This window comes from Tauraco erythrolophus, chromosome 17, assembly GCF_009769465.1.
Source record: "Tauraco erythrolophus isolate bTauEry1 chromosome 17, bTauEry1.pri, whole genome shotgun sequence".
In the NCBI taxonomy this organism is placed as follows: domain Eukaryota; kingdom Metazoa; phylum Chordata; class Aves; order Musophagiformes; family Musophagidae; genus Tauraco; species Tauraco erythrolophus.
The window spans coordinates 16,047,894-16,068,557 of record NC_141481.1 but is presented as its reverse complement, the minus strand read 5'-3'; the positions used below and the strand labels follow the sequence as shown (position 1 = coordinate 16,068,557).

Genomic DNA, 20,664 nt, shown 5'->3' with positions numbered 1-20,664 from the left:
CCTTCTTCCCTGAAAGCATACAATTTAACACCTTCATGTTCACCCCAAGTTTTGAAGCAAGTCACAAAACAAAAAAGAAAAATCCCTCTAAGCAGAAGAGCTGGTGGGTGTGAAATGTATGAGAGTGACTTTAGAAGTACACCTTTGTGGGGCAGGGTAACAGACTTAAAGGTGAGCAAAACCTTGGGTGCTTATGTTGGTCACTTCTCATGGTCCTGCTTGTGCCGGGCAAGAAATTTGCATCCTAAAATCTGACTAGTACAGAGTAGCTTGACATAACTGTAGTGTTACGGAGAAGAAGCTTCTCTGGCTCAAAGTGACACAGCTTGAGCAGAGAGGATTGGACCAGATGACCTCCAGAGGTTTCTCCAACCCTAGATGTTCTGGGATTCTGAGGTTTAGTCCAGATTTTTGTAAATGGTAGCTCTAGCCCACATGGCCTGTGATGTATCTGAATATGAAAGCTTTGGGTTGGGGGAAGTCTCCCTTCATTCTGCAGCAGAGGAGCAGTTTGACTTTTCGCCAAGCTCCCACCCAAACAGGACAGAGATTGTTTTCAGAAGTTTGGACTTCCAGGGAATGACAAATAAGTTGGCACTGCAGCAGATCAAAGTTGTAAGTGAAAATGTTGTCAGCTCGGGAGTGTCTGCCTCAGTTACTCAGCTCTTTCCTGTACTCAGAAAAAGGCCTGAAGTTACAATATGCAGTTCTTGGTGTATTTTCCCCTCAAATTTATTAAAATACCAAACCCAGATTCATAACAGGATACACACGAGAATCTTTGTGTGTAGTGCTTGAGATAATATTAACTTCAATACTGTTGCTTGTACAGTCAAGCAGGAAAATGAAATTTCTTGGTAATAACCAAAAAGCCTTGTCACAGCAGTGTGTTGACTGCTGCGTGACCCCTAACGAGGACAGAAGAAATGACCTGGTATTAAAGTCAGCTTGGCAAGTGTAAGCCATCAAGGCTCCTCGGCTTCATCTGCCACTTCTTCCTCCACCTCCTTGTTCTCCAGACTGCTGTGGCGAGTTTGCTCTGGAACCAGGGTCCGGCTTACGGGAATGCCCACTCCTCGGTGAACGGCCTCAACGGTCTGCTGAGTCACGTAGTAGGTCAGGTTCGTGGGTGGAATTCTTTTCTGCATCTCTTCCAGATACTGGTGAGCCTGCAGCAATGCAGAGAGATGACTGTTACGGGGAGGGTGTGCTGCCACGTGAGTCCCAGCAAACGTGAAAAGTGCCCACCCTTCGTGCGTGGCTGAGCTCTTGACAGGAGCTCGGTGTTGAAGGGTGATCACGCTTAACCAGGAGTTGTAGCCTTTGCTGACATGATGCCCTTTCGCAGTGACTTGTGTCAATCCTAGCTTTTCCAGCTTAAAAAAGAAGGGATCTCAAAGGCTGGTTTTACCTTGTCCCGTCAAACAGCACGTTAGAAATAAGGTTAATCAGCACAGCTGGAGAAGCCAGCAGTTGGCATCCTCGTGTTTCGTAATAAAGCAAGTTCTGGTTTAGTCCAAACACTGGTGTGTGGTGCTTCTGCCCTGAAGAAGTGATTCACCATTTCCTCAAATGATTTCAAATCTACATTTTTCTTTTCTTCCTTGGCCAGCTGGCAAATGAAGCACAGTGTAATTGCTGAGACATGCTCCCAGACAGACCCTTCTGTCCTTACCTAATAACTGGGAATCCACCACTATTTATGCTGTGTGTCCTGTGAGCTTTCTTTTTCTCTTCAGTCCCATGAAATGAAAAATATATTAATTTGGATGGAATGGAATTTCTGAGGTCTACCACGCCCTGCTGAGCAGTTTAGCTCCTGTAAAGGAGTCTCTGCTATGGAATGTCTTCCTGTATGAGATAACTGCTCTACCAAGGTGCACTGGTGTATATAAAATACAGGCTCTGCAGATTGGAAGAATTAAGAATTAACTTACCGTACGGAAATCTTCCACTTGTACATAATGTTCAACCAGAAACCCCAAGACGTCGCCGTGACGGATGGCATTGTCGAAATCTTGTTCAGCTAGGAGAAGTTCACACTGTCTGACTGCTTCCTTGGGATCTTCGGAGTGAACTCTAGTGAAAGGAGCAAAAGGAAACTGAACAAGCTGGGGGAGCATTCGGCTTGTCACGTAAAGAACAGGGAAGAATTTTTTTACTGTGGTATGTTTCATAACTGCCTTTCTGACAGAGCTCTGGTTCCTTGGCCCATACACTGCTCGTATTTCAGGTTACCTTTTCATCTCTAATTTAGTCAACAGCACTTTTAAAAATCGCATCGTGGCTTCCCTGCTAGAAGAATCTAACAGCAGCTTTTAGAAGCGAGTCTGCAAGTTATTTATTAAACTGTAGGTGCAGCTTTGCTTCTTGCCTGATGTTTGTGTCATTAGCTTACGTGCTCTGAATACTGCAGCTCACCTCCGAGCGTGGATGAAGCGCTTAATTAGGGTTATCTTGCTCTGCAAAGTTGCAAGTTTGCTTTCCTGTTCCAGAGGGCTTCTAGTCTTCGCTTTTGAAAGGCACTTGTATGCCTCTGTCAGTGCTCCGTGTGCTTTCTCGTAGTTCTGGTACTCATCGATTTCTACCTGCGAGAGGAGAAACGAGCTGAATGTCTTGCTCGAGCGCTGACAAACCAAACAGAGTCACAGAAGGGAGATGTACCTGAGCACATGCATCATAGAAACCTGCCAGCAGGTCCAGGGCCCGCCCTTTAGTGTAGAAGCTAATGATGTTCTTCATGACCTCGGGGTCCGTTCGCCAATCCAGGGATTGCAGGTAGTTGGCTGCCATGATATAAATCTCCCTCTGTCTGGAAACTCCCGCAAAGAAGACAATTTTCTCGGTGTCTCCAGATTTCAGGAGTGCCCTCATAGCCTAGCAATGGAAAGGGGAGTAGGAGGGAAGAGGGGGGAAAAATACCATTGTAATGCAAGCACACAAGCCATGCTAAGATGGCAGGGAAGCTCATCTGGATAGTGTCCTACATGAACACTGTTCCGAGATTTACTTCTCAAAACACCTTGTTTTGGGAAGTCTTAGGAAGGTAACAGGCTCAGCCTCTTCAGCTTTTCTTTCTACCAATCAAGACTGACCTTTAACTTGTTTCCTGCTTGCGTGTACTTCTTGGTCGCCATGTGGTAATTGCCTTGTCTCACGCAGCAATCAGCAATTTGCTCCAACAGCTCCCTACGGGACTCCTCAGAGAGGTCCTTGGAGTCCTTAGAGACTGTCATCTTCTCAGCCATCTCCTCTGTGATGGTCAGGTTCTGCTTCAGGCAAAGCTGCAGAGCTTCATGGTACTAATGGAGGTGAGAACGCAATGAGATGTTGCAAACACTACAGTGGTACTTCATGTTGCTTGTGGTGTAACCTACAGAAGTTGGCTATGTGAAGGCACAAATGCCAGCAGACGTGGATGCTCCAGGACATTGTTAAGCATCCCAACATCAACTCCCGTTCAAGTACACGCTGTCTCATTTTGTTTGCTAAGAAATGAGCAATTGTTCTTCCAGGAAGACCACTGCTTCTCCCCCGTTTTCTCAGAGGACACTAGCGTGGCACTAAAGATTCACCTGTTTCATCTCTTTGAACGTGACATTCTGAGAGACACACAAGTCCGATTTATTACGCATGGTCGATGATGTTAAGGTGTGCAGCAAACACAAATACAATAAATACAGGCATTTGAAAGACTTGGTTAAAGATTTTGCTCCTTCCCATATAGGAACAAATCATGAGTAGGATACACAGCAGCTTGTAGCCCAGAAAAGGGCTACTGTACCCTTGCAAAGCATGGAAGGAAGACACAGGAGCTCCTTAAAGAGGAGCGGGCACAGAACTGCTTTGGCCAGGCTGAGTTGCCAGCACAATAATGAGGGTGAGGCAGAAGTGCACAAAAGTTTGGGTGAGAAATGAAGCACCTTAACTACATCGGTGGCATGAGAAGGGGGACAGTATTGGGTTTTTTTTGACTAATGATGTTATAATTTCCCTGTCTCCAAATATGTTAGTTGTTTAGAAAGGAGGTTTTTCTTTTCCCAAGAGTGCAAAATCTGCAGGTGACGAGCCAGAAACGAGACAAATGTCAGGAATCCATTTCTAGACTTGAGCCTGCCCCATGAGTCACTGGCACACGAGGAACCTTCAAACCTTACAGATATCTCCCCGTGTCTGTTTGCCAACAAAGATCATGCTGGTGCATGCTCCTGCAGGCCTGCTGTGCTCCTCCTTACCCGTGCACGGAGGGGCCGGAGCAGCCAGAGCTTACCTTTTTGGCTGCTAGCAGCAACTCCATCGCCTTCTCGTACTGAGCGTGCTCAATGAAAAAGTCAGAGCAGCGGGCTAGCAGAGCTGGGTCTGATTTCTCATCCAGGTCTTCGGCGATTAGCTGCAGGGCCCCAAACTGCTGCGTGGCAAAGGCTAGCTCCAGTGCTTTGGAGAAATGTCCTGCCTGCAAAAGGAGGACCGAGCCTTTAGAACAAGCACTGCAGAATCTGTTTGCAGGATGCTCTAGGGTAGATTAATAAAGCCTCACCTACCATGAAGAAATTACTAGTAAACAGTACATACAGTAAAAGCTACCGTTGGTTTGATGTTCCTCTGCTGGAGTAACCACTTCAGTTTAACATTTGGTATTTTTGACTAAGAAGGCATTTACCTTATGGTATAACATGACAGCTCTGTCCATTTGCTCCCCCTTTTCCTCATAATAGCAGGCTGCCTCTATCATGTCTTCTGGAGAGCTCAGAAGAGCCAGGTTCATCAGCTGATCATCTAAATTGTTCTCCTGTTCAAAAGCAAAGATGTGGCTCTAGGTAATGCAGCAAACAGATCTCCTAAGTCTCTCTTCTTGCAAGCTTTTTACTCGCACATAGTAGCCCATCAACCCTCTTCTGTGTAAGAACCAACCCAAGCAACTGAGCTGCAACGGCGATTGTTTCGGGCAGTTTTCTGTTGAACTATACAAGGAGACACTGTCCCGTACAACCCAGCCTTTATTGAGGCATCTTTTGTAGAAGACGCAGGCAGCAACCAGCAGCATCTTCATTGTGGGCTGTACGTGAGCAAGCAGTGTCTCAGGAGAGAATGGGCACCAACGACTGGTACCGCTTCCATTCTGTGTGCCGCCTAAGGAGAGGCCCCTGCGTTGCTTTTGGACATCAGTAGCTCTCCGCGTACCTTGCACAAGCGGATGGCATTGTTGAACGCCTGGGCCCTGGTGTAGAAGTGCACAGCCTGCTTGATTTCATCCTGGCTCTCGTACTGGCGCGCCAAGTGGTAGGACGCTGCCCAGTTCCCCGTTTCATTTGCGATTTCAGCAGCCTGAAAAGGAAATGGTACAGCTTTACTTCGTGCCCATACTCGTGCCAGGAACGAGCATTCTCTCTGGAAGCAGATGACACAGGCTGCCTTACCTTCTGGATGTTGCCCTGAAAGCAGTGGACACGGACCAGGGAAAAATAATCCTGAGCCAGTGCATAGTATTTTAGTGCAGATTCCATATCTGATTGGCTCTCCAGATACTGTGCCCACCATTTCCACAGGCTCCTAGAAAAGCAACAGCATTAATTGCAGTAACAAGGATTGCCAGAGACTGCATTTTTCACTCCTGGAGATGTTGCTCTCAAGACTAGATACGTTTTTTAGGACATAGACAAGGCTTTACCCCAACTCAAGGGTAACGTTCAGAGGTCTGCACGGTAAGGGAGGTCAGGCTGAGCATCTCATGGGGCAGGTTTTAAGCAAGATGTAGCACAATCCTGATGATAAGCTGTAGGAGGATCATAATGGATAAGGCAAGGGCTGAACCTGGAGCTGAGAAGATTCATCATACTCCTTCCCTGCTCTCTTCACAACTTGTATTTCAGACCCGAAAGTCCTATGGGGGAGAAGGGACAAGCATAGCACTGACTTGTCTTTCGTCTTGTTGATGTAGTTCTCCAGGGCTTGTAAGTCTTCAGAGAGCATTCGGGGTACCTCGAACCTGTGCGTGTCTGACTTCTCATAGCTGTAGAGAAGAACATATTAGATGTGAAATTACTACCTTCTTACTAGCTCACTTCCTGTTTTAAAAAAATAATCCATTTGATGTTGTTTGACAGCGAGAGAGTGACACCACTGGTAACGCTGCTTCGTTTGTATTACTAAGTTCACTGCAAAAGCAGGTGCAGTCTGGCAGCACCGTCAAAAATAAAAAGTTCAATGGTCCTGCAGGGCATCTGGTGTCAGGGAGGCAATGTGATCACAGAACTGTAAGTACGTTAAAAGTGCCAGTGATGGTGCACAGAAATACCCCAGAAAGTGCCCCAAACATTAAGCACATCCCTGTGCAACTGGCTGAAAAGGCTGCAGAAGGCCAGGGCTCTGTCTTGCCCGGGCCTCCTGCCATCTGCTGCAACGTCAGCCTCTTTGCCACCACCCCGAGATCGCTGCGCCAATGCCACCATCTACCGCTGGAATCTCTCCTCACCTGCCTGCCCGCCTTCATCATCTAATGGGTCTGTCTGATCACACCAGAGCTCTACTTTTGTCATGGAAAAGGAAGGAAAAGAGGGCAATGGTCTTCCAGAGCCAAGTACAGGATGGAATATTAGTGGGGTTCAACCGTTGGCCCCAACAAGACACTCAACCTGAGGGTGCTGGGCATTTATTGTAACAATGCTTTCGCTCCATGAGATAGAAAGCTCCAGAAACAGGAAAATACTTTAATTGTTAGTAGTCATCTCCAGACACCATCCTCCTGAGCCTGCCTCCAGTCTTCACGGGAGAACAGGCTCCAATTCCCGGCGTGCCGCAGGCTGGTGCTTACTGGGTGAGTGCCAGACTGTGCTCTCCGGTCGCCTCCAGGTGCTTCGCGTAGTTGTAGTAGGTGGTGCGTAGGTGAACCCGATCGTGAACTTCAGCTGTTTCGATGGCTTTCTGCCACTGGTTTGAGGCTTGATAGAACTTGTTCAGGAGGTCGTAGCGTTTGCAAGCCACGTACAGCTGCTCGGCGTCCTCCTGGAAGGAGAGCACGCAACACCCCGTTAGCTCCCACCGGCGTTTCATGGGTGCCCCTCACAACAGACCCTGCGCTTCTGGGTGGTGTATTAGTGCAGGTCACTGTAAGGCAATTAAAGTAACAATAATTCAGGCAGGGGGTTCAACCAACTAAATATACGTAGCCTGGAATAGCACATTACTGGGAAACAGGATGTTTATGTGAAAATAAGGAAAGCGCTCAGATCCTGGCATTTACTGTACAGAATCAACTGGGGGGTGGCACGAGCAAGCCATCAACAATTAAACGCTGTCATCAGGAACGTAAACTGTTTGGGAAAGGGGAGATATGCTCATGTGGGGCTACAGTTAATGGCCACACCACCCGCCCAGAGGTGAGGTCCAGGAGAAGGTCCTGGGCGCTAGGGCTTGTGGCAAGCAGGCGTGATGTGCCAGGGGACCCCCTGCAACCTCCGAGTAGGTCTCAGAGGTAGCAACGCTGGTCATGGATAACTGAGATCCATTCCTGGGAATAAACGCGAGTCACGTAAGGCAGAATTAGACCAGGAGGATTTCGCCGATGCTGACGCAAGGGTGAGCAAATTTGGAACTATTATTTTTACGCTTTGAGAGGTACTCCTGTGGAAGGAGCATTTTCCTGCTCCACCCAACTGCTGTCCAGCTGAACGCTATATTTAGTAAATTGAGATTATCTGTCCAAGACAGAAAAATAGTTTCTGTCTCTTATTGTTTCAAATTCAAAAAAGCATAGAAAGCAGGGGGGGAAGATGCTTGCACTGTGATTCTGTATGAGCTGAAAAAAGCAACCGAACCGCATTCGTTTTGCTACAGTGTCCCTCCACCACTCCAGCCAGAGCTAAATATCTAAAAGGATGAATATTGACGCTTCTCGGCCTCATAGTTTTCTCTGCCAGGAAGCTTTTCCAAACATCTAGTTTTAATTTTCCTTTTCTTCTTCACTTTAACTCAAAATAGTTACTCTCTCTCTAGCATTTATACTCCTAAAATAGTTGTAGATTGCTAAAGACCTTTTTAAGCCAAATTCTAATTATTCCGCTATCTTAAAGATTTCCTTGTCTGTGAAACCTTTCCAAGAGCTTAACAATTTGCACTGATTTTCTCTGAACTTCTTCCAGTTCATCAACGTTTTTTTCTGGTAATGAGATACTTGAGGGCGGAAGTCAATGTTCCAGCTGTAGCTGCAACAAATGCATAGACAGAAGTTCTCAAATCAAAGCCCCAGGGTGGTGCCTCCTCAGACGCTGCCCCAAACAGATTTTTGCTGTCGTAGCATCTTGCCATTTTTTATCCAATTCACTATGAACTGTGGGGTGTTTAATCAATTCTCCTTTCCCAGTTTTTCCCTCTTACAGATCGCATGCCTGGATTTTTTTACGGTTCATGAACTGAAAATCTCTGTTTTTCTTACAGATTATTGATGAAGACATTAATTAAAGGCAAACTGAGTGAACACATGCTCTTATCATTCATCTGACTGAACAGCGCTCTGGTCAGTTTTCAATCCACGTGATACTGCTGGTCTCAGACCCACTTGAGAGATCAGTTCTGTTGGTAATCCGACTACAACAAAGGGACATGGGAAAGACAAGGTCCATTTTGGTATGTATTTGCTGCCAAGTCAGGCTCCAGACACAGGTCCAAGGGACAGGCACCCCTCGCAGCAGACAGGAGGACAGCCTGACCGCGGCCTCCGGCTGTGCCGGGTCCAGGCAAGGTACTGCTCCCACAGCAGGAGAAACTGGGATGGAAATCTGGGCAACTGTAGTGGAGCATCCCTGGGACAGGACAAGCAGCGAATGTGACTCGCTAGAGCTCTCCAAGCCCACAGGGAACACCAGTTTTGCCTGAACTGCTTCAGTGCCTGGAGCCAGCCCTCGCTCTCCGGTAGAACACAGCTTTAGCCTTTCACTCCGCAAACAAACGTGTCAAAATGCAACTGGCGTTTCCTGTATCGCACCTTAAAATAGATTTGTTGAAGCATTTTAGCCAGAATGCTGTACGTTCTTTTTTGGTTCCAGTCAAACCTAGAATGATCAAGCTTGGAAGAACCGTGCCCCAAGAAAACAGTTTTTCTGTTTACTGTTTCACACATAAACCATCCTTAAAAGATGTTTCCTTCGCTCAGCAGTTTCTCATATAGAAAATTCTGTACAGCAGTTAAGAAAACAGACAAACGGATTTGCTATACCCGTACGTGGCTATGGCTCCTGGTGCTCTTATTTCCTGGCATCAGATTCTGCCACCCTCATTCTCATCTACCTTTTGAGGAACACAAAAGGGCTCAGGGGACTGCTGAGCCTCTGGAGTTTGGGGAAAACTCCTGATCAGTGTCACGCAGGAACCGTGCAGCAGGGGGTTGTGCAATGCTGAAGGAGATGACTAGCTCCCTAGGATAAAACCTCCACTTCAGGAAAATAATTGTCAGAACTATTCTTCATCGCTCCTTGGAAACCTGGCCATAGGTTTTACTCCCCAGCAAGGTCTTTGCATCTCGAAATTCAAAACCAAAATGATCAGTTTCTCATTTTTGGCCCCGGTTAAGAGGGGTGGATGTTTCTGGATGCACATGGTCGGCGGGGTTTACCAGCATGCCCAGCTGAATGGCCAGCACAGCCACTCTGGCCTCCTGCTCTGGTTCTTGTTCAGCCTCCCTCAGCGCCTTGGCTCCTCTTGCATGCCCCATGTTTCCCAGGCAAATTCTGGCAACGTCGAGCCTCTGGGTCTTCACGCACATGCGAGCCATGTTCTCCCAGACAGCCTCACTGTGAGAAATGGGAAAGAAACGGAGAGCTGTCACCTGTAAGGCTTGGGTGCTGCGCAGGTAAGATGCAAAGAAGGAGGTGAGAGTGGAAGAGAAAACCATTAGTACATTGGACACTTGCTGGATGTAACAAAGAGACTCCAGTTGCTGCTTGAAGACTGAAGAGGAACAGAAAAAGGACTCAGACACAAAGGTTAGTTCTGGAGCTGAATGCCCACAGCCCTAAGAAAATATCGCAGGTTTTGTTTTACCCCAATGTCTGAACAAAAGCAGTTATGTTGCACATATATGAACATCCATCATGCACCCACCACTGTGGTTCTTGCTGTAGCTGCCACATACAGGCATTCACAATAGCCCCACGTCAGTGTTCAGAATTCGAAAGAAAAACTATGAGAAAAGTCTTACGTACATGAACCTCACACTAGAAATGTCCTGCTGCTGTCCTGCGTCCTTCAAACATGGAACAGCCATTGGGAGCCAAATAGTTGCACTCAATAACAGGGAACGATGTGTTGGAAACAACTGACAAAACTATCCTGTCCTAATTTAATACTTGCTTAAAAAAATGGCACAAAGAAAAGCTTTAGTGTGGGAACTCCTCAGGGCTGAGAGCTTCCACTTCACACTGCACAATCCTCTGCCCAGACAGACACAGTTGACCACTACTTGGGGTGACAAGCACAGATTTTCGTAGATTCTATTTACATCTGAGACTCTTAGGAATAAAATGCAGTATGTTTGACTAATAGCAACCATAACCATTCAAAATATGAATTTTTCTCAGCGTGTGACCCTCAGTGGAGGTATGGTCCACACAGTTCTCAGACACCACCACAGCACAAAATAAGTACCTAAATGATAAAAGCAGAAAAAAAAAAAAGAAAAAAAAGAAAATAGTTGAACGGCACTTCAGGTCCTGCATCCGCAAGCAAATCCCCTTCCAGTTTTCCTATGATTGAAATGTTTTTCTCTTCCCAGTTGCTGTGGGAAAGTCCTGCACAAACAGGGGAAAATGACTAACCGGGAATCAGCGAAGCAGATGAGACACGACGTGCTGTGAAACACACACAATGAAGAAAGGCAGAGAAAAAAATGCTTTTCCTAATTTACTTTACAATTAGAGCATCTTTTATTTGCAGCTGGTATAAATTTTTCAGGTAGTAACACAAATATGTGACTTAAACTTCATTAAGGCCAAACATCATAGAGGAAATAAAATACGATCAGAAGCGATAACTCAGGGGCAAATTTCAGCCTGTTCAGAAGTTTTGCTTGTTTAGAAAAGCAAATATGAATGTCTGAATATTTTACTTACACCTTTCTTACAGGAAAGGTGTTTACTTACACCTGCAGGAATTTCTTACACCTGCATGTCCGTGCTGAACGTGGTGCAAACGCAGACTCCGCTCATGCTCTGCTCCAACATGTCCAAGTCCTCCGGCCGGAGGAGCCCAAAGGAGCACTGAAGCAGTCAGTTCTGAGCTGGGAAGGCCCTACATGAACTTCAGCACTAGGTCCTTCGTGTAAGTCTATGCACCACCACGCAATGTAGAAATGCTGACTAAGCAGCACAAGATGCGACCTTCCCAATTTTTGAAAAGTTGGAATTGGTTTCTCTCTTGTTCCAGTCACTGCCTGTATCTGAAGTGGAAAAATGCAGGAAAAACACCTTTAAAGAATATTTAGGTCTTGTTAGATATGGTCACCTGGCTTTGATCAACAAGGACAGTGAGTTCTGTCTTTAGTAAATGACACCAAACGTGTGTGTGTGGGCACGGCTGTGCTTCACTACGCGCAAGGAAAAGAAATACATTTTCCAAAGTCTGTGGCATGCCGTAAGTTGCCGATAGCCGTTTCGCTCCGGGTGAAGGAACCCACGCTTGTGCTGAGCTTTGTCAAACTGACTAATGGCAAGTTTCTAAAAGGAAATCAAACTCTTTATTTTCCAGAGCTTTGACAGCTCGCAGTTCCCTCAGTGCAAGATGAGCGTTCATGGGCTTGAACAGACGAGCGGATGAGAAATCTCATTTACACTGCAGGGAGTGGAAACTTTTGACAGGAAATAGCCCCCATAGCGCATTTGAAAGCACAAAGTTAAAAGATAACAGTGTGCAGAGACACACAGTAGGACTTAGAAGATGCTACTCATCATCTCTCAGCTGCACCATGCTTTCCTGAAGGGCAGTGGCTCCTGCCAGCTTCAAAACTGGGTGGGAGCTGCTGCCCCAGGGATTCCTCTGTGGGAGCTCCTGCCCCAGGCACAACCTGCCCATGGGCCACCGTGGCACTCATTCCAGCCGTGGGCCACCCACTGTACCCCTGCCCTGAGGAGCTGGAGCTCTGCCATCCCACCTCCTCCACTCCAAACCATTTGCAAAACTAGAGGCTCCAGCAGCGGGTACCGCTCGGGCGCAACAAATACAGAGGAAGAAACATCTCCAGGTGCTGTGCTCTGTGTTCAGCTTTACTTTGGCAAGCGCTGCCTCCCCGCCAGTGCCAGCCAGGCAGCTGGTGAGCACGCACCAGCATTCAGCACTGTGGCCAAGCCAGACCAAAGACGCTGGATTTTGGAAGCGTTCGCAGGACAGCAGTGCTGGCACAGGCTCATCCAGCGCAGAGCCCAGAGCTCGGGAGAGGCTAAGAGCAGCTCACCAGCACAAGCACCTATGAAAGGGGAAAACATTGCCTCCCTCAGACCATTCCCTCTCCTGCCTCTGCCCTCCAGAAGCGCCTGAAGGAATGTTTCATCTAAGGAACGTGGCACTGCCCTGCCCAGAGGCGTTCCCGTTGTCCCACAGGAGCTACGGATGGCTTCGTTGGGGGAGAACCCACAGCCAGACCTTCTCCCCTGGCCCATGTGGAGCTGCAGCACAGGCTGGTTCTTCCCAGTAGACATGTCCCTCGCAAGAAGGACACTGCTCTGATAAGGTGCATTATTTCAATTTTCTTCCTGCAGCAAAATGTTGGAAAACTGGTTCTGCTTTGAGAGACGATTCATTTTAGCACCATGCTCCAAACACTGCTGCTAAGGTACGTAAGTATTTCTGACACAGCAACATCCTCTTCGCTTGCAAAGACCATCTTCATAAAAATAAACATTCTATATGTTTATTTTTACTATTATTTTACTACTACTATACGTAGTTTGCATTTATTATTTTAATATTTGTTTGTTGTATCATATTTAAAAGGCAAAAGATCCGAAGCACTTTACAAAAATAAACTACCACGCAACACGCAGAAGGTCTCGCTGCCTAACGGAAGCACAAGCCACAGAACTGTTGACCACCACCGAGCACCACGGCCAAGCCTCAGCTGGGCAACAGCACGGACCGTGTCTCACTGAAACCACAGGGGAATAAGGCAGCAGATCTGCGCTCCCGAGCCTGGGCCAGGATCAGATCCCACTCTCCCAAGCTGGGACTGATCCACCCACAATTCCTGCAGAAAGACATGAGGATGTTCAGCCAGAACCTCAGTTTTACCTTCACCCTGAAAAGACACTTCCAGCCCCTCCACAGCAGGGCTGATCAGAGAGAACAGACACCGTGTCCTGGGCTGCTTCCAAAGCAGCGTGGGCAGCAGGGTGAGGGGGGGATTCTGCCCCTCTGCTCTGCTCTCCTGAGACCCCCCTGCAGTGCTGTGTTCAGCTCTGGGGTCCCCAGCACAAGAAGGACATGGAGCTGCTGGAGCGGGGCCAGAGGAGGCCATGGAGATGATCCGAGGGCTGGAGCACCTCTGCTCTGGAGACAGGCTGAGAGAGTTGGGGCTGTTCAGCCTGGAGAAGAGAAGGCTCCAGGGAGACCTTCCAGTACCTGAATGGGCCATAAGAAAGCTGGAGAGGGGCTTTGGACACGGGGCAATGGCTTTAAACTGAAAGAGGGGAGATTTCGATGGGATCTAAGGAAGAAATTGTTCCCTCTGAGGGTGGTGAGGCACTGGCACAGGTTTCCCAGAGAAGCTGTGGCTGCCCCATCCCTGGAAGTGTTCAAGGCCAGGTTGGATGACGCTTTGGGCAACCTGGTGTAGTGGAGGGTTTCCCTGCCCGTGGCAGGGGGGTTGGAACTGGATGATCTTTGAGGTCCCTTCCAACCCAAACTGTTCTGTGATTTCTGTGATTCTATGATTCTGTGAACTTTTTATAGTGCCAAATTGTTTTTCAGAGCTTTCCCCTGCAAACTGTTCAGCCTGAGGCGCCCAGCAGCCCCGCAGGTGAGGGATGGCTTTGGAGACAAGAACGATCCAGGCAGCATCAGCAATGCGCTTCCATGTCTCTCCGTGCCTGAAGAAGACCAGCCTCAGCCCTGGGCTGGCACAGCCTCCCTGGCAGGCAGATCCCTCTGGCACCGCAGCAAGTCTGGTGGCCACCCGCGCTGCCCCTGGGGAATGTGGGCAACGTGATGCAGGTCTGGCTGGGGAGCAGCAGCGGGAGGTGCAGACCAGGCCCACAGAGCCCGGGCCAGCCCATGGTGGATCTCCGAGCCGCTGTTCGTGTAGGGAAAAGACAACTCCGTCCTCGCAGCCCTCCGAGGCAGCGGCTCTTCTCCCCAGGCCGGCCCGCTGCCACATATCAAACCCCACGCAATGACTCCCCCGCCCCCAGCTCATGCTCTGGGAATTTCCTGTTCTTCCCCTCCTCCTCCTCCTTTCCCCCCTGGAAAGCCGCTCACATCTGTACTTCATCAGCCGAAGCTGGAAACTTAAGGAAGGGCAGCGGCAGCGGCAGCGCGAGCGGAGCCACGGGAACGTGCTCCCCACCAACACACCAGCGCGGTCTGCTGCTGCCCCCGAGCCCCGCGTGCTCCAGCCCGTCCATGGCGCTGCGCGTTCCGAAGGCGAGCTCCGACGCCTCTTAAGGCTGGACACAGGTTGTGCCACAGACTTGAAGAAAACATTTTTCTTCCTCTATATCTGAACTTTCGCATCAGTTTTTCTATGAAACTACGTTTATAGCATCTAACGGTCTGATTTTACAAGCCCTTCTGCTCCTATACATTATTCATTGTCCATTTTGATGAAAGTTTACAGAAAAAATCCAGCAAATGAAGTATTATTTAGAAGGGCTAGAGACTTACATGGCTGAAGCTTCTCACTACAAAATCTCTCTCCCTCTATTTTATGGGGTATATTTGGAAAACGAACATATGTTCCATCTCTTGTCTCTAAATATCTAGATCAGGAGGAAAAAAGCAGCTCTCTTCCCAGTCTGGGCCCCATTTTGTTGAACAGGACCCAGGCATTCTGCTTTAAAAGAATGCTATATAATGCAAAGAGAAATCATAATATAAACCATCTCTAACACTATATTATGTATAATATATTATGAAGTACTTTTACATCCCTCATGCATACATCTACCCGGAGTGGGTGGGTGTCTCCCTGTGCCTCAGGCACAGCCTGGGCTGTCAAAAATGGAAATAAACCCAGCAAGTGGGAGAGTTTCTGGTGACCCAGTGGTGGGGACAAGGCAGTTTCACTTCCCTATCCCAAAACCAACCCCACAGGAATTTCAAAGCAGATTCTCAGCAGCTCAGCCAACTGGGACGGCGGTGGATGCGCCGTTCTGGTGCCAAGTGTTTGCGACCAGGCTGACCCCAGTGTGAGCGGCGTCGGGGCCAGCCTGGCCGCGCGCCGCAGCGCCCTGGGCACCACCCTTCCCCGGCCTCCGCTCGCTGCCTACGTGCTGCTCTCGATGCAAAGGAAAAGGATGGGACAAAGCAGGTGCTGCTTCCTAAGGAAAATTAACAACTATTTACAACAACTATTACTGTTTTTCAAATGTTAATCCCTTACCTGGATTTCAGTAACTTAAAGCTGCATCTTCCAACTCCTGAAAAAATGTGTTAGAATAACATCATCTGGCTTAAATGTTCTGCAGTGGGTGATTCTGACCAGATAATTCATTTACGATCAACTGTACATACACGTGATGTGACAGACTGGTCACAGGACAAAAGCATCGTGCTGTGGACCGTAACGGCTACAGAGGGCTTGGACATGGTCAGATGGGACCAACCTTCAGGTGATGGGACCAACCTTCAGGTGATGGGACACCTTCAGGTGATGGGACACCTTCAGGTTAGCAGGGATGGAAAGCTCATCATTTAGAAGTACTATGTAAAACTTTAAATGCAAGCACTGATTTTATCTTCAAACTACCACAAAATAAATAGAGAGCTAAAATGTTAAAATTGGTGACTTACTGCCTGTTCTCTTCTAACCTGGAAAAAACACAGGACTTGAAAAAATGAAGTTTTATCTGACGTAGCTAAATTATGTTAGATGCTTTTAAAATGCATCTATCGGATTCTGGTTATCCTTGTTCAGTGGGACTAAAAGACAAGGAACTAAATCATATATGAAAAGTTGCAACAATTCCATGAGATTCTTGATAGCATTAATCATATTAATTGAGCTCTTCTCTGAGCACTGTCAGGCACTTTTCAGGTATGATCAAAGCACTGAAAGCTGTCTAGGTTATTCCTAAAAACTCTTCCCTGGCAGAAACAGAATTTGATAAAGCAACAAGAGCTTTACAGAATAGTATCTGCAGTATCATATTAAAGACGTAGTTTTTTCCATTCCAAACTCACCGTGATACAATTAACACCGAGCTATTGCTCAGTGCAACTGAGTACACTGCTGCACGTTCATCAGTACAGAAGTGTTCATTAAGGTGATTTTCTTTTATTTTTTTAAAGGACTAGAAGGATTCCTGGAGTGTTTTGTACTGGAAGCACAACAAGATCACTGACTGCGAATGTGCCAACAAGAACCACTTGATTAAAACTGTAACAAAAATGAATAACTGAGCCATTTTGGTACAGCAGGCTAGGAAAATCTACCAGATCTTTGCAAAACTAATTTAATTTTGACTTGGTGCAGTCTACTTATTTGGGGAATTCCCCAATTTTACATCTTTAGTTATTGGTATTGGTTGAAGAGAATGATAAAAAGACATTTGCCTATCAAAAAATAATAGAAAAAAAAAGTGCCCTGCATAAACCAACTGTAAACAGAGTTTATAAGGTAGCAGGTGGATAAATTCAGTATGGAAGCAACTAGTTATCTGAAATCATCTATATTATTGAGAATCTGAAAGTAAAATTCATTTACATAACTGATTTCTCATCCAGACAGACTCAAAATGCTTTATAAGTTGATATGCAAATTGTCTGGTGCAATTTACTCTACCACTGAGCAGAACCACTCTCTAGCACGGAACAATCAATTAGCAAACAGCTAATTCCAGACAAGAACATCCACTAGAAATTTTGCCATGGGGACAAAAAGTCAGCACACGCTTGCTGAACTACGGCAGGCAACAGCAGTGCCAGCGCCTCGCACTGCTCCCCAGGTCCCATCCGTGCCGCCGTGTCGTCGGGGCAGGCTGGGACTGCAGTGCTGCTCTCCTTTCTGCTCTGCGAGCCACCATCGTGGTGCCCAGAAGAACTTCCATCATCACAAAAACTCAAAGTCCCAAATCGTTTGTGACGTGGGAGTCCCCATCAACAGAGAGACAACGTGGACTTGAAACAACACAGCCTTTTGGGAGCTGCCAGAGGGATGCAGCATCTGATGTAAAGTCAACGTTGTCACCAGTCCCAGTGCCACCTCCGGGGTTTTACGTGGCAGCGAACCGATCCACTCGACTCCTCCGCGTCCGCATCAGCTGCGGCTCACCACACAGCCACGCCGCGTCTGCGGCCACAACAAGAGGAAGGCTGGCAGAGAGAAGGAGGGTTATTTTTCTTTGCTCTGGGAAAGCTGCCTTAAATGCAAACTCATGGACTTGCATGGATTTGCAAACGTGACATGAAGAATTTCTCAATTATCATATCTCAAACCACAAACTACTGCCACCATGTTTAACCTACCTGGGCCCTTTGATGCTCAAAGACAAGTATGACTTAGGCAGAATACGATTTATTTTTAATGCTGATGGAACTCAAAAAAGAAGTTAAATATACTCACATCAAATAATTAGTGTGGAAAGAGGAAGAGATGTGACTAAGTTTTAAATGATTAGACTGATTTGTTCAGCCTTTGTAAAATACAATTGCTGTATTTTTTTCACATGTAACCTCCAAACAAAGTTTCTGCCCTTCTGAAAATACATGCTCAGACTTCAACGAATCACAAAAATCAGAGACAGGAGGGGGCAGAAGCAGGTTAGATTACCCTAAAGGTAAATTTCTCCTGATCTTATCTGTACGTGAACATCATCCACCTTGCTGCTGAATCACAGGCTTAAGATAGTAACAAATAACCCATGGGCTATAAAATATGAAAATATAGTAATGGTTGTTAGGAAATTTCTTTGAAGAATGACAGACACCAGTGTGTTATTTATATCAAAACTTCTAAAACCGGAGATGTACACAAACATGACCAACCACAGGAAAAAAAGAAACCAAAGATGCTGTACTGCTGTCAGAGTATGAAGATGCTCAAAGTACCTAAAGTTTAATCCATTTAAGGATTAAAAACAAACCCAGGGCACAGAGGAGGGGTGAATTTACAGCCAGGTTTGTACATTTAATTCCAATAACTGGAACCTAATTATAGGGGCATATGAACTTCAGTGGAATCTTTCCCACTCCTCTCAGCAGTAAGTCTTAGAAAACAAAACGCTGCCTTTCATAGAATCATAGAATCATAGAATCGTTAGGGCTGGAAGGGACCTTCAAAGGTCATCTAGTCCAACCCCCCCGCAAGGAACAGGGATATCTCCAACTAGATCAGGTTGCTCAGGGCCTCATCCAACCTGGCCTTGAATGTCTCCAGGGATGGAGCATCCACCACCTCTCTGGGCAACCTGTTCCAGTATTCTACAACTCTCATGGTAAAAAATTTTTTCCTAATATCCAACCTGAACCTACCTCCCTCTATTTTAAAACCGTTACCCCTTGTCCTATCACAACAGGCCTCCTGAACAGCCTCTCCCCATCTTTCTTGTAGGCCCCCTTGAGGTACTGGAAGACCGCTATAAGGTCACCCCGGAGCCTCCTCTTCTCCAGGCTGAACAGCCCCAACTCTTTCAGCCTGTCCTCATAGGAAAGGTGCTCCAGCCCTCTTATCATCTTCGTGGCCCTCCTCTGGACCCTCTCCAACTGGTCCATGTCCTTCTTATGTTGGGGACTCCAGAACTGGACACAATACTCCAAGTGAGGTCTCACGAGGGCAGAGTAGAGGGGAAGAATCACCTCCCTCGACCTGCTGGCCACGCTCCTCTTGATGCAGCCCAGGACGTGGTTGGCCTTCTGGGCCGCAAGAGCACATTGCCGGCTCATATTGAGCTTTCAAAAATTTCCAGCCAGTTTGTCTGTGTGTGTTGGGTCAGTACGGATTTGTCGACCAAGGGCGAAGTAACTTAGCTGGTAAGACAGAACTGCTATAAAATTAAATCAGTTTTTAATCTAATTTTCTTAATTACACAGACGTGAACTCTCGTGCCAACATCTCAGGCGCGGTCGGTGCGGTGCCTGGTGATGCAGGTGGTCTGCCACCACGTCCCACTACTCCCTCTCCATGCCGCTGCCGTGAACACCACTGCACTATTTACCACCACTCCTTGAACAGCATTTTTTCAGCCCACAGAATTTTGAGAGGCTCAGGTGGAGGCAGGGCATAACCGCCGGCGGTAACGCGCCCAAGGGCAGGGGAAGCCGCGGCCGCCGCAGGGCGATACCCGCCCGGGGTCGCTGCCCCCGGCCCCGGCGCCGGCCCCGCTGCGGCGGCTGATGGAAACATCCCACAGCCGTTTGGAGAGACGGTCTCTGCAAGACCCCTCGGGAAACATCCGTGTTCCGGGACAGTTTGGAACGGCCTCAACAACTGTTCTGTAGCCTGTCTGTGAGAGCTGCTTTCTGTGCAGCTTCTGCAGTCCCAGCGCTGCGGTCCCGGCTGGTCGTCCGGCCGTCGATTCTGCACTGGATTGTGAGCAGAGACGCTCCATTAAGCAACTCGCAGGAGATTTTCCATCCTCAGGACACCGGGGCGAGGCGCTCAGCCTTCTCGGGGCACGGCGGAGGTTCCCAGCGAAGCGGGACGTGGGGCTCAGGGCTGTGCCAGCCCTGCCCGGTCACAACGCCGCGATTGTCAGCGTCATTCCCATCGCAACGCTTGCGACTGCCTTTCCAGACACCCCCAAATTCGTTTGTTTATCAGATGGAGAATGTTGTGATTCTGTTTTTCCCATTTCTCTGCTGTGCTCCCTCCCAGGGCTGCAGAGAGGAAGGGGGACACCACTGCCCCCCCCCTCAGCTTTCACAGCGAACCCTGACATTGCTTTGCTTTCAGTAAAAACCATTTCAAAATCCCTCTCCTCAATCCCTTCCTGCAGCCCTGATGGATGCTCCGAGGGCTGAGGCGGGGGATTTCTGTTTTCCCTCTGGAAGAGGAGCTCGGCTGTGCCCCCGGCCCCCGCACGGGCAGCCTGGCCCCGCTGCGCGCGGCCGGGACGGGGGGAGGAGTGAGAAGCGGGGGGGCTCTCCGAGGGGAGGAGGTACAACTTTAGGAGTCTCCATAGTCTTTTCCTTTCAGGAAACACATCCTGTTAATGTTTGACTGCTGTGGCAGTGGCTGTGTTTGTTGCAGCCGACTACGCCCTGAGGCTCACCAAAACCAGCCACAAAAACAGCCGTTTCCTCTCCGTGGCGGGGGGGTCTTCTCCAGCCCCAGCACGCCGAGCTCGGACCTCAGAGCGGGACACGGCGGAGCGAACTCCCCGAGACACCCCAGCCTCGCCGAGCTCACCTCCGCCCCAGCCCGGCTCTGGGAATGCCGCTTGCCGCGCTCCGGGGGATGTGCTGAAGTTCGCACCCAAAGAAGCAGCTCTTGGAGCGGCGCTGGTGGACGCGGAGGACGTGGCACGC

The 20,664-nt window shown here is 48.2% G+C and overlaps 1 protein-coding gene across 2 annotated transcripts in view; it reads right to left on the bottom strand.

Moving 5' to 3' along the window:
• Positions 1–143: 143 nt before the first annotated feature.
• Positions 144–20,664, bottom strand: part of IFT140 (intraflagellar transport 140) — an 80,850-nt gene continuing 60,329 nt past the window's right edge. For both annotated transcript variants that reach the window (XM_086622100.1, XM_086622101.1), the window contains 12 exons: positions 9,608–9,785; positions 6,812–7,002; positions 5,915–6,010; positions 5,418–5,550; positions 5,182–5,325; positions 4,661–4,789; positions 4,271–4,453; positions 3,096–3,302; positions 2,665–2,877; positions 2,422–2,588; positions 1,938–2,079; positions 144–1,169 (listed from right to left, as the gene is read on the bottom strand). In XM_086622100.1, coding sequence (XP_086478226.1) covers positions 966–1,169; positions 1,938–2,079; positions 2,422–2,588; positions 2,665–2,877; positions 3,096–3,302; positions 4,271–4,453; positions 4,661–4,789; positions 5,182–5,325; positions 5,418–5,550; positions 5,915–6,010; positions 6,812–7,002; positions 9,608–9,785 — 1,987 coding nt within the window. In that variant the 3' untranslated portion in view covers positions 144–965. The remainder of the gene's footprint in view (positions 1,170–1,937; positions 2,080–2,421; positions 2,589–2,664; positions 2,878–3,095; positions 3,303–4,270; positions 4,454–4,660; positions 4,790–5,181; positions 5,326–5,417; positions 5,551–5,914; positions 6,011–6,811; positions 7,003–9,607; positions 9,786–20,664) is intronic.